General features: G+C 46.3%; 1 protein-coding gene across 4 annotated transcripts in view; it reads right to left on the bottom strand.

The window, feature by feature from the left end:
- Positions 1–322: 322 nt before the first annotated feature.
- MRPL40 (mitochondrial ribosomal protein L40) overlaps positions 323–14142 on the bottom strand; it is a 30162-nt gene continuing 16342 nt past the window's right edge. Inside the window, exons 1-2 of one of the 4 annotated variants that reach the window (XM_085876900.1) lie at positions 12560–13366; positions 323–7252 (exon numbers count right to left, since the gene is read on the bottom strand). In XM_085876900.1, the coding sequence (XP_085733026.1) occupies positions 1119–1967 (849 nt within the window). In that variant the 5' untranslated portion in view covers positions 1968–7252; positions 12560–13366 and the 3' untranslated portion in view covers positions 323–1118. Of the gene's footprint in view, positions 7253–12559; positions 13676–14142 lie in introns of those variants that run through there. The other 3 variants (XM_085876902.1, XM_085876899.1, XM_085876901.1) reach the window with 3 other exon arrangements.

Here is a 14142-nt window from a genome sequence, read left to right as displayed (position 1 = left end):
AAGTACAAAGTCCGTCATCTTTTTTTCACCTTTGAAGAAAATTTCATCAACATATCATTTGACACATTGCGAAGATCTTTTCGTTGTTTCGTTTTATGGCAGCTGAACGGATCGCGACAGTATTTTCGGAACTCCTTTCGATTTTCAGTCGCCATGCTTACTGCAAAATATGCAAAAACTGAGATTATCCCATTTATAACTTAATTCGATGATTGTTATACAAAAAATGTGCACTTAAAAATCAAGACACAATAGGCAGAATAATTTTTCACAAATGATGCAATATATATATATATATATATATATATATATATATATATATATGTAATAGTCCACAGATGATGATTGTCAATTTCAGACATAAAGTCGCCTGCCTGCAGGTGACGTCATTGGAACGACGACGGCAAACGTTGCCCAATTAGTCCATGGGCCCAGGCCAGAAATTCCACTTGTCGGTACCATCTAAGGAAACCAATCCTAGTTATGATTTTTGAATTGGTGTATATATATTGATCATATTTTGATGTGATAACCATTGCAGACTGGCAGCTTATTGGGAGTTATCATCTCTGGAATGTACCCACCCTCCGCATAATGAAAGCAAAAAGGCAAACTCAGAAACATTCACTAATGATGCAATTGCTGTTTCCACATGGGGAAAGAATGAACTGCAAACCACAAATACATGTCTGAAATGCTTTATTGATACCATCCGAATAATCCTGTCATTCCTGAAGGCAGAATTTGTTTTATGGCTGAAAGGGGCGAACAATAGGGCCTATCAAAATGTTGCTGATTAGTGATTTTCAGTACATTTTAATTAATAATATTGTCATACAAGTTCTCTGGGTAGTGCTACTGAACCGAAGTAGCCTACAACATGCACATGTTGTATGAGGAAAACATTTATGAACATTTTACAAGTTTTTACCACAGTTAAAGGAATTGCCCTTCCCCTACCCAAGTTCCAACAAGCGTCCAAAATGTGAAATTTACGGATAACCCAAATTTCACCACGCTACTGTGGCATGTTCATGTACTATGTTTTACTCATGCATATTTGTAGCCATGAATGTCCTTGTGATTGTGCCAAAACATTCACACCATGGATCAGTAGTCTACTCTTCATCACTGTTATCAGCATCAAAGTCCTTGAGGTCGACAACCTCTTCCTCGACATCAGCGGGCTGGTTGCTGCAGGTTCGCAACTTGCACATGTCAGTGCACTTCAGGCTATTGGCAAGGCACGTGCAGTCTGGGAGTTTGCACGACCGTCCACACTTGCAGGAAAGCAGTTGCAACACTGCATCCGGTGCTGGAGAACCCTGCATCCACTCGATGGCCAGCTTCCCGTCATCATCCGTGGTCCATCCACAACCCTTGGGACTTGGAACATAGGGTTGGCATTGCAGACAGCGCCTCCAAATAGCAGCCTGGTAGTTTGCACGGAGGATGTGCATGAAGAGGCAATCTTCACATGGTGGAAGCTGACTGGACTCTATCTCTCCCCGTCTGGCACAGAAGAGTTGATGTCGGAGTTCATTGACTTTCGTGGTGTTGGTAGACGGCACGTACATGTGGCAGGTGACCTCTTGCAGCTTCTGAAAGAGCTCGGTGGATACTTCCCATGAATGACCGAGCTGACTGAAGGCCTCTTGGTAGGTCTTATCCGACTTCATTTGCTTCAAGGCGCCCATCTTTCCCTGGCCTGCAAAGGCACTGACGGTATCACAACCGGAGAACACGTGCAGTCCAACCAGGGCATCACAGACACTATCTCCCATCGATCTAGCAAGCTTGTCAATGTCGAGGAACCGTGTGCGGGTTTGCGTACCACACTTCTGATACACGGGGCATGGGATGTCCTTATTGAAGGCAAGACACAGCACGAGGACATCTGTATCTTCGGCAGTGATCACCACAGCCTTGTACCCAGCCTCTGCTGCATGCAGAGCATGCAGAAGCATTCAGGTGTCTGCTTCCTCCTGCGTGGACTTCAGCTCTGCCACTTCCTCCCAGTGGTCCTTGTTTTTTTGGGTTTTTTTTTTTTTTTCCCCCAAACTGTCAATATCTCAGAATGGTAAAAATGTAAAATACATACACAAAGCTGCTCTTCTGGAATGGTTATCACATATTGAAATAATCATATAGTCCCTACCAATAACTTAGTAGCCCTAAAGTTTGGTTTCCTCAGATGGTACCGATATATGCCTGAGCCCATGAACTAAATGTCAAATCAAGAATTAGTGATATGTGGACCCCGAACAATAAAACCATCATCACACTTGAACCCATTGAGATCCCATTTTCATTTATGCTGAGGTGTTGGAGTATATGAAGGGGTATTCTCGCACGAAAAAATTGGGACCATCGGTTTGGTTCGGGAGCGGGGGCCCAAGGTCAAAGGGCGCCCCAAACTATAACTTTTTGAATTACTGTTTCGGAGTGATTTTACTTTACGTGATTCTAAAGATCTCGCTTTAACGAGCATTTTAATACCAAGATTATCCAAATCAGCCACTGGAAGATTGTGGAAGATTTGGGGGGGGGCTAAATGGGCCCCGATTGGCCCCCAGGTCTGAAAAATGACAATGTTTTACCGTGGATGCAAACACTTGCACAAAAAAGTGAAATCTAAGACGGTGTCAAAATTTCGCTGAAAAATGTGCGCACTTGACATGGAACGCACCACTTGGGAGCGTCTGTCCTGGGGGCCCAGCGACCAAGTTGTCTGTCAGTGCTCCTTTTGTACTCAGGGGACCTGGTACTACCATTCTGCGTTGGTTTTAGCCGTTCCGCTGTTCGGTTGAGCAAGCGCATCCAAAGGATCCCGAACTCGGGAGCATCTGTCCTGGGGGGCCCAGTGACCAAGTTGTCTGTCAGTGCTCCTTTTGTACTCAGGGGACCCCTTACTCGTAGTATGCGTTGGTTTTAGCCGTTCCGCTGTTCGATTGAGCTAGCGTGATTATTGCGGCATCTAATTAGCGTCTGTCACCGGTATTCCAGCGGCGAAATCGTCTGTCATTGTTTATACCGTGTTACAAGCTATACGAATAATATCAGAAACCTACTTGGGGCCGTTCCGCTGCCAGGCTGAGCTCGCGCCGATTATGCGATTCGGATATTGACCACAGAATGTCAACCCAGCAGCAGTGTCCCGGCAGACGCAGAGTTCTGAGGTGAGAATATCATCTGGCATCTTACCATGAGGACGGCAATTGTTCCCTTCTTCGGTTGAGCTAAGCCCCGCGGGCTCCCGGTCTATTACCAATCAGCTTGCTATCCCTTTCCAAGCCAGCCGTTCCTTATCAACCATTTTGAGTGGTGTGCTTGAGTGCTTAAAATCAAGTGAGCCACTTGGCAAGTGCTCTGCAAGCCGATTGGTAATGGAACACACCTCTTCTCAACACGTTGATGATCTCAGGTGACAACATTTTAATCATTTTTGAGGTTTAAATAAAGACTGGCTTTTCACTTTCCTCCTTTACTGTCCGCAGCAGTTTCCTCAAGTCCTCTTTACTTTCTGCCAACAGAGTGGTATCATCAGCAAACCTTAGATTGGTGATACCTCTTTCTCCAATCCCGACTCCAGCATCCATGTCATCAAAGTTATATTTTTCATCAAAATTATTTTAGCCACAAATTAATTAGTCAATTCCATCCAATAGTAATGGCATAATGAGGATAATATTAACATGGGGGCTGCCAGGATGGCCTCGAGCTATGCACACTCTCCTCGAAGCTGTCTAGTCTGGGTTTAAATCCCAAACCAGCTGTCATCCCGGTGTCATTCTGGTGTTGCACAAGCAGGGCGATTCATTGATGTGTGCCATTTCTCAGATGGATCTTAAGCTGGCATCCCATCTGCCATCATTAGTGGGTGGATTTTAAAGATCCCACGAGATGTCCTTCACGAAGAGTAGGTGAGCTATCAGTGGCACCTTCAACGAATAACAAATTCCTGCCTTAATCTTAATCGAACGTCAGGCCTGGGCCAGCTTGTTCATGAAACTTGGGCCAAGCTTCCCCCAGCCAATCCCAAAATGTGGGAATAATTGTGGGTATAAAACAACAACGATCTTAACAAATGGCCATCCACATGGTGGGCACGTACATGTGATCCCCAACCCCCGGTCACTCCCATAGGGAGTGGGTGTTTCTAGAAGGAGGAAATGCAAGAATCCGGTTGGGAAGAGCTTGACATGACTCACATAGGAAGGAAATTGCACAGGTGAAAAAGAGGGAATTAAAAAATGGAAGTGAGCATTGAGTTTAATTTGAGGTTGGGGGGGGGGGGTAAACAAGGAAAGGGTTTGTAGGAAAATGTGTGACCTTCATAGACAGGAATGATATACAGAGGTGATAGACAGGAATGACCTTCATAGACAGGAATGATATACAGGAGGTGCAAGACCAGAATAGAGATGTAGTCTAGAAGCCAAAATCTGTAGCTAGCCTAGAAAATAGGTTCGCTGCTGATTTCATGTTAGAATGGTGCAACTGGTGTTTTTGAAGAGTCTAGGCATGACCAAGTCTAGTTCCACTTGTTGCCAAGTCTGCATCTGAATATTATGGCCGCCATGACAGTAATCAAAATGGCCGCCATCAGATTTAGTCTTTTTCTTACTGCAAAATGTACTAGCCAGAAATTTGTCATGATTGTGAAATACTATTTAATCTGACACGATGAACACTATTTTGTGCTTTATTTTTGTACTGGATCACAACTTTTCACATAATTGACAACTTAAAGACGAAATTGAAAATGCACATACGAGCAACAAATGTGAAAAAGAAAATGTTTAGCACTATTGATGGAGATGGGTTTACAGTCAGTCAAAGGTTATTTCAACAGCTGTCAGATTCTTTCTAACACAAAATTACGTTGCTTTGCAGAAGAGAATAGTGTTGTGAGAACACCCAAGTACAATTTTCAGAGCTATTGATCGGCTTGTACAATGAACGGGTTCCTACAAAGGGCTTTGCATCCACATGCTTTCGTGCAAGGCAGTCCATTCCGTGTACATTTGCACCGTCGAGTTGAGCATGACCCACGGCATTTGCATGTCGTCAGTTCTACACAGTAAGCAGTAATAGGCTGTGCAATCATGAGTCGCGGCTGAAATGTCTCGTTGCCATCTTTGACGACCTGTTCCCACCCACAGTTCTCAGGTGCAGGTAGATGTGGTTCAGATTCCAAGGCTCTTCTCCACACAAAAGTCTGGTAGTGCGCTCGCTTGATGTGTTGAATCAGAGCATCGCGAGTTGGAGGCAGATTCTCAATAGCTTTGGTCAGACTGAGAAACAGATCACATCTTACTCGCTGAATTGAGTTATCTTGGCCATGAGGGTCATAAAGCCTGCAGACAAATGACTCAGCATCTGCAATCACACTCTCATCAGGAATTTCCTCTTTGCCTAGGTTATTCAACAGGTGGGAGTTGTTTTGAAAGACAGCCCATGCAGAGCGCTTCGCAATTCCAGCAAACTGGCTTGTGCTGTCTGAACCTGTCACTGCATGAAATGCCAGAAGTGACTCCCTCTGCGAATCTGGGATATTGATGGAGTCAATGGGAATGTAGTGTTGCTTTTTGGGTGTCCCTGCATTCATCCAGAGAAAGGGACTGAGATGCGGCTGATAGGCAACAAGGAGAATGAGGACATCAGTGTCCCGGCTAACAACAGTTTGCATGTACCCCTGTTCATATGCTTCCTTGGCATGGAGAAGAATGCGAGTATCAGCCTCTTCGTGCTCAGGAGATGACAAGTGTGAGACATCTCTCCCTGACGACGTCCACACTTTTGCAGGATCTGTGAAGCCTCCATTCAGTACCAGCTCCTGTTCGTGATTCTGGAACTTGTTTGCTAACTCTGTGCATAGAAAATTTGCTAAGCTAGCTTTGTTTTCATCGAGGCAGATGAGTGTATTCCATTGCCTTTTTTTCTGAGGGTCAGTTTTTTGCCTCCTGAAGCCACATGAATAATGTCTTGGCAGATGCTCAGAACTTTGTTCTTGGTATCTGTCTCATTCGCTTCTTCATTGTCCATCTTGTCAGTGCTGTCACTACCACAAAGAAGCTTTACAAGCATGTACAGGGTTTCAGGTACAATTCGCTCTGCATTTTCTGTGTTCAGTCCACCGATAATGCTATGCCCTGGAGAGTGTTTTACGTCACTGTAAATCTTTATGCCCACTCTGAAGATCCAGCTAAGGATTTCGTTCTCATGATGAGGCAGACTGCACTGGGCCAATTCATCTTCTTCAGAACTTTCACCTTCTTCAGATAAATCATTCACGGCGGTTCTCATGGCAAACTTTGTCACAGTTGAGGACGCAACTATGAGGGGTTTTGTGACATCCAATGGCTGCACGAATGTCACCTTGTCACTACCAAAGTGAACCTCCACTTTCTGCTTGAAATTGTAGCTTTTGTAGGCTCCAGCCTCAATTCCAAAATCATTCAATAACAGCATGCTGTAGTGTTCCCAGATGTTTTTCAGGCTAAACACATGTCCCTTCTGCAGCTCTTTCTCAAGCTGGTTCATCACATTTCTGAAACAGATGCTTTCAGGAGACTGGTTTTTCTCTCCACTCTCCTTTTTATACTTTCTGCGAAAAGAAACATAACACTTGAGGTGATATTTACCTTCAGCTGCCATCAAGTCTGAAACACCTGCAAACCTGTGACGCATGGTGGGGTCAAATTGGGCCAAACTAAGCATCCTGGATGATGTGTGATCAAATTCAACATTTGTCAGGACACCAGCTTTTCCAGGAATGTCAGTCTGGCAGAAAGCGCATTTTGACCAATCCATAGCGCTGTGCGTGGATCTTAGTGACTTTGGGACATGGTATTTCTCTGAGGAACCTGATGTTGTGGGTATCTCTTCTGCGTAAGTCACAGATTGTGGCTGAATCCTTGACTTCAGTCTGTCTATTTTTTGTGCGTGAGTAAAGTCACTATAGCAGAATTTGTGCCATTGAATCTTTTCGACGTGCTCCGGTACAGAATATTTTCTGATTCTTGAGAATGAGTCAACATATTTAGCGTCATTATATTTCTCTCTTTCTTTGCAACATTCAGCTACAGTTTTCACACCAACGATTGTAGTCTTTCGAAGTGGCGTTGACTTGCTAGTTTTTGAACTGTCCTGGCAAATAAAGCATTTATTCCAGTCTACATGCTCTTCTTCTTCTCGATCCCTTGAACCCCCTGTGAGAAATCTTGCGGCTTTCATTTTTCAGTTAGTCCTGGGTAACAGAAAAACACACAGTTATGTAGTTTAGGTTCATTTTATAGCAAAGTTGTAAAATTCATTGATTGTGGTTTGTATAATCAGACATTCTAATTCGAGCCTGAACATTTCTTTAAAAATAATATAGTGAAAAACAAGTCATATTATTTTTAGAAAATGGATGGAGCAATGTTTTTTCTATACTCCCATCAGCTCAGGCATGCTCAAAAACATGGAAATCGACCCTAATTTTGTAATTTCATGTCAATTTGCGGCTGAAATATGACGAAAAGTGTATTTAATGGCGACCATTTTGTAAACTGTCATGGCGGCCATACTATCCATATCCAGAGTTGGCAACAAGTTGATTCACGTTTCTGTGTGTCTGGACAGTCAATTTACACCTGTTGCACTATTCTAACACGGAATCAGCATGGTCGTACACTATTCTGCATTGGGCCTCCTGACTAATGGTTGAAAAAAAAAACTGCAGATGGAACAGCAAGAAGAAAACAGACAAGGCTTCCTGTCACAAAATTCCAATGGTAATGAGGGGAGCCCATAGTTCATGGCATTGGATGAAGGCTTTGTATAGTTGAGTTGAGGACAAGAGAGAGAGGTTTGGGTGGTGGGGTGGGGGGGGGGGGTCATAATCTTGTTGACAGTTCCAAGGTGGTGGCATTGAAGATATGATCTGCCCAAGACAAGTTCTAATGATGCCCAGGTGCTGCAGACTTATTTATTTTTGTATACTCTGTCGTGGCTCGCAGGAGAGCGAACACACAGAACGTACAACAAGGGGAAGAGACAAGAGGGGCGGGAGAGGGAAGGAAAAAACAGTGGGGAACAGAGACATGAGATCTGTGGAAGGGAGAGGGATGGGGCGGGGAACACGGGGTATACAAGATGGACACGACGGACTTTTAGGTTCTCACATGGCAGGGACTTTCAGGAAGGAAAGCAGGGAATTTGAAGGTGAGTTTGGGGTGAATTAGTGGGGGTAGAAAAGATCGAGGTTTTGGATGGGGAAAGATAAGAGATGGTGTTGAACAGTTGGCTTGAAGACCTGGAGGGAAGAATGGGATTGAAGAGAGTGTGGGAGTTTGTTCCAGAAGTGGGGGTGGGGGGGGAAGAGGAATGAAAGCATGAAGGTGAGCAGTGATTCTTGATTTTGGTAGTTTTATCAGAAGGGGGTGCTGGCAGACCTTGAGCGCCCTGCGGAAATATGAGGGGGGGACAGACAGAGCGGGGGGGGGGGCGAGGCTGGAGAGGAGACTGTAGAAGACAAAGACCACCGACCTCCCTGCACTAAGAGACTGAGAGACCCAAAGACTCAGCCTCATTGCGGGAGATACCAATAATCCTAAATGCCTTGGTTTCTGCAGCATGGACCCGAGAAAGGTGAGAGGCAGGAGCACCAGCCCAGAGGGGAAAGCAGTACTCCATCAGGTTGTGGACGAAAGCTTTGTTTGTGGTCAGGAGCTCAGGTGTGCCAAGGAAGGACTTTGCACGACGAAGCATTCCCAGTCGGCGACTGGCTTTGGAGGCCAGCTTGGAAAAATGGCTTTCCCAAGAAAGATCATGGCAGATAGTGAGAACCGGAAGCTTGAACGAAAGGACTTCTTCAAGAGGATGTTGAGAAAGTAGATGGGGGAGGGGTTCCAGACGGTCCTTCACAGAGACAAAGTGAGAATGCGAGATTTGTCAGGATTGAAAGACATGTTCCATGTGTTGGACCAGTTTGTGATTTTACCCAGATCTGCAGAGAGTGAAGAAACTGCTGCTTGCCGGTCTGAGGGCTGACAGATGGTACGGCAGAGGGTGGAGTCATCAGCAAAGAGATAAAGAGGATTTTCCAGTCAGAGAGATCATTGATGAAAACCACAAAAGAATAGGGCCCAGAACGGTGCCTTGAGGAACTCCAGAATGGAGAGGAAGAGGAGATGAAAGAACTCTATTTGGGGCCACACGTTGGCTGCGACAGGAGAGGAAGAGGGGATGAGAGAACTCCATTTCGGGCCACATGTTGGCTGCGACAGAAGTGGAAGTCTGTGAGCCACGAGTGGAGATGGCCTTGGATAACATAGGAAGAGAGTTTGGTGAGCAGGGCAGGGTGCCAGACCGTGTCAAAAGCACGCGATATGGCTCTGATTTCATGTCTGGCATTGAGTAGCTCCATCCATTGTTGGGAGAGCAGAAGCAGCATATCCAGGGTGGAGTGACCTGGTCTGAAACCAAATTGATGATCAGAAATCAAGCCATTGGAGAAGAGGAAGGATTTAATGTCTGAAGCGATGATGGATTCCATAATCTTGCTGATGATTGGGAGAAGGCTGATTGATCTGTCGTTGCAGCGATCTGTTTTTGCACTTTGTTATGCAGGGCAGTAATGTTTGCTGATTTCCAAGCAGATGGCAGATGACCTTGAGCAAATGAGAGGGTGAATAGAACAGAGAGAGGGTGAGCAAGAGCAGCAGAGCAGGTTTTTAGGACACGAGGGCTGATGCCGTCTGGACCGGTTGCACAATCTGAGGCGAGGTTTGACAGCAAGCTCTCCACCTTGTCAGGAGAAAAGGACACAGAGTCCAGGGACAGTTGGGTGCAGAAAATGATGGGTTTTGGACACAATATTTTGATGCAAACACCGAGTTTAGGCATTCAGCCTTTTCACATGTGGTATCAGCAGTGCGGCCATTTGAGGTAAGGGAGGGATGGAGGGGGAACATACACCAGAAAAAGATTTGATTAGATGCCACCAGGATTTGGAGGAGGTAGAGAGGTTTGAGAGTTCAGACTTGAGATTATAAAGATGTTGTTTTCTGGCTCGCCTGAGGGTAGATATACACTTATTCCGAGCTTTATGGAAGGAACTGAGATTACCTTCAGTTGGGTTTGCTTTCCATGAGGTGAAGACAAGTTGCTTCAGGACAACTGCCTTGCCACAAGCTTCAATGAACCAAGGGTGGGAAAAAGGATCGGACAACTGAAGACGAGAAGGGATAAATCTGTGCATGAGGGAGAGCAAGTTTCTTTGAAAGAATTCCCAGAATGAGTTTATGTTGGAGAAAGTAGCGATAGGAGACCAGTCAAGAAGTTTGATGGCTGCTCGGAGACCCTGCCAGTCGGTTTGAATGAAATGCCAGACTCGACGGCGGTGAGGTGGTTCTCTGATAATAGCCAGAGAGATGTCCACTTTGACAAGGACGTGGTCAGAAGAACCGATTGGAGTGGAGGAAGAGCAGCAGATATTGTCAGGGAAATTTGTCAAAATCAGATCCAGAAGAGATAGAGTACCGTTGGTTGAGATCCAGGTCGGGAAGTTGACACATTGTGTCAGTCCAAATGAGTCGCAGAAATCTTTTGCTGAAGTGCCATGGCAGGTGTGGGAGGTACCCACACCAAGCCAACTGGCGCGATGACACTTGAAGTCACTAAATATGAGGAGAGAATTGGGATGACTGGATAGAAGTTGTTCCATGTTGTCAGAGAGTGAGGTGTAAATGGAGTCATCACTGGTAGATGGTGCAACACACATGTAAACATGATGTGGGAGTGGAGTGGAAGCCATATCCAGAGGTATTCCTGGGGGTGTGGGGAGTGAGAGCAGTGCATGGAGAGTGAGGAGTAGAGTCTTTGTTGAAGAGAGCAACTCCTCCACCAAGACGAGGCTCAGGTCTGTCATACCGGAGGAGGGAGTAACCAAGGAGAGATACTTGGGAGTCAGAGACGTCTTGAGGGAGGAAAGTTTCTGTTTGGCAGATTATGTCAGGTTTGTCAGTGGCAACCTGTATGGAAAGATCTGTCAGGTTTAAGGGAAGGCCCCGGATATTTGAGGGGCACACTTATGGAAGATGGAGGGGAGGGTAGGACAAGGGAGGAGGGGGGGGGAGGTAAGGAGAGTTGTTGAAAGAGTGGGGAATTGCAGAGGGGCTTTGGGAGAGGGCCGGTTGAGGAGGAGAAAAGGCTCTGTGTTGCTGAGTTGAGGTACAGTGGGGAGTAATAAGAGAGGGGGCAGAAGGCAGTTAAAGATTGGAGGAGGTGGAGTGATGAGATGTAAGAGAGGGCAGGGGAAGGAGGCAGCTTTGTGGATGTGAGGGGGGGACTTTGAGAAGGGTGAGTAAGGGGGGAGATTGGAGGGAGAAGGGTTCGGGGGGAGTTTTTGAGAAAGGTGAGAGAAGCTTGGAGGGGGAAGAGTGTGAAGGTGCTTTGAGAGGGAGGGGAGACGATAAGAGCAGGCATGGCCAAGGTGCAGGAGAGGTGGGGAGAGGGGTAGGATGACACTTCGTCGTGTTATGGTGAAGAAGGGAGGGGGCAGGGGAAGGTACAATATTTGAGGGGTTGGGAAGAGGGGGAAGTGTGATGAGAGGAAGGAAGGAAGGAGCATGTTTGTGGTGATGAGTGTACTGATTGAGAGAGTGAGATATCTGTTTGGTAGAATGGAGCCCACAGATGTTTGAACACCACACATTTTTGGACAACATAAGAGGAGGTGATACTGATACAGAAGACAGTGAAGAGGTGCCAAGAGCGGAGGTAAGATGGGAGGGGTAAGGAGAGGAGATAACAGGTGAGTGGTTAGGAGCAGGTAGATTTTAAGGAGGTGAGGTGAATTGGCACTGAAGTTGGAAAAAAAGGATGATTGATGGCACACGAACATAGATAACAAACTGGGATTTTTACAACTTTGAAGTCAGAGATGCGATTAAAAGACATTATGTGAGGCATACAATAAAGGAGAATTAAGAGAATGGAGAAAAGAAACGTCGTAACAGTGGGACATTTTATACACGGGATGAAGGAAAGGTTGAAATGAAAAGTCTTTTGAAGAAGATGATGATTAGTGAATTACAATACACCGAGATCCACACCAATGAAGGAGGACAAGACGGACAGACACCACAGGGACTGGTACCTCTTCCGCAGGTCGAACAGGAATGGTACCTCTTCCACAGGTCGACCAGGGAACTACATTGGGGGATTTGCCTGCTGGTCATAATGGAGGACAAAGTGAGTTTGTGGGTCTATTCCTGCATTAAGACATATTCCAGGAACAAGACTCGCTTATTTTTTGCATTGATCATGTTCTTTCAGATGCAGCACATCGCTGTTGGTAGCATTGTTTGCTGGGGTTGCAGTTGTGCTGCTGATGCGGTGCCCTCTGTCGGTTAGCAAGAATTTACAATTTTATGGGACCAGCAATAACTCACCTACCAATGAAGGTCATCATTGGATCTTAAACGTCCACCTACTAATGCTAACAGACAGGATGACCAGTTTAATATCTATGCAAGGGACAGCACAACATCGATTCCTCAAACCCCACCTGCAAAACACCAGGATGAGAGAAGAGTTGGGATGAGATTCGAACCCAGGCTAGACAGGTCAGAGGTGAGTGCCACAGCATGCCCAGCTGAAGGGTGTGGAACGATCTTGCACACGTTGGGGATTTATAAAACGAGGCGATGGTTTTTTTGCATTGATGAAGAGCTTTCAACGATTTTATATCGAGGACCGGGTTGGTCACGACGTGCGAAATTGAGGGACACTGGCCTTGAGAAGTATAGCATGGGATATAATTCTGTCCAAACCAATTGGGTAGTCTCGGAGGGAACCTAGATGCCATGAACAGAACCTGGCAATAGTGTGGGCTGGCAGAATGAAATACATTCAAGATGTCCATTGAGAGGAAGGACATCGATCCATTGCTGATGGAGAAGCAGCATGTCCGAAGTAGATGACCTGGCTGGAAGCCAAGCTGATGTTCAGAAGTATGATGGTGAGTGGCTGACTGATCTATCATGGATTTTACGATACCGAAGTGAACATGCAAGTTTACCACCTTGGGACACGTTGCTGAGGCTGACGATTTGGTTATAACCTGGCTCTGCCAAAGGGTTAGTGGTCGGAGTGAAACCTGATCAGGTGTACAAGATAATTTCCTAAAAATACACATACCTGACAACTACCAATCAGTCATGTGAAACCACTTGTCCACAAACTAAACACCTTTCATTGTAGTTGGGATAATAAGGTTGTGTTCACCAGAGAATAAAAAGATTATACAATTAGTGTTACGATAAGTGTTTATTATCTAGGGATAGAAAGAGGTGATGAGTGATCGAGTCATCATTCTTGAACACATTTTGGTGAAATATCCACGTATTTCCCATCAGGTGGTTCATAACCTGGTAGTGGGGGCGTGTACGATGGACCATGGTGCTCAAAGGGGAACAGATCAGGATCCACTTTGCAGGCTTGGCTGTGTAGGCTCTCAGAAATAATCTCGAGTTCATCCAAAGCACGTTGCTGGGCCTTGAGCATCCTATCGATCTGAGCCCTCTCCTTGGCATGCTGCTCAATCTTGTAAACAGACCAGGCTTTATGGAGCATCATCGCTTGTTCATCAGCTTCGTCGGTCACTTCCACCGTGGATCTAATCCTGTAGATACAGCACTGCAATCAATGGATGATCATAACTAGAGAGTCTAAGTACACCTGGAGATCCACTTTTGAATCTTTACAACAATCTCCCATCCACCTGTTAAATTCAGGTACCGATGTTCTCACTTCCTGTACAAGCCTGCCCCCACCGCCCAAGCCTCCTCCCACCCACCCACCCACCCCAACGCCTCCTCCCACCCACCCACCCACCCCAACGCCTCCTCCAACCCCCCCACCCACCCCCAACGCCTCCTCCAACCGCCCCCCACCCACCCCCAACGCCTCCTCCAACCGCCCCCACCCACCCCCAACGCCTCCTCCAACTGCCCCCCACCCACCCCCAACGCCTCCTCCAACCGCCCCCACCCACCCCCAACGCCTCCTCCAACCGCCCCCACCCACCCCCAACGCCTCCTCCAACCGCCCCCCACCCACCCCCAACGCCTCCTCCAACCGCCCCCACCC

This window comes from Eptatretus burgeri, chromosome 4, assembly GCF_056783735.1.
Source record: "Eptatretus burgeri isolate ZD-2024b chromosome 4, Ebu_testis_v1, whole genome shotgun sequence".
Taxonomy (NCBI): Eukaryota; Metazoa; Chordata; class Myxini; order Myxiniformes; family Myxinidae; genus Eptatretus; species Eptatretus burgeri.
This window is presented reverse-complemented; position numbering and strand designations above follow the sequence as displayed.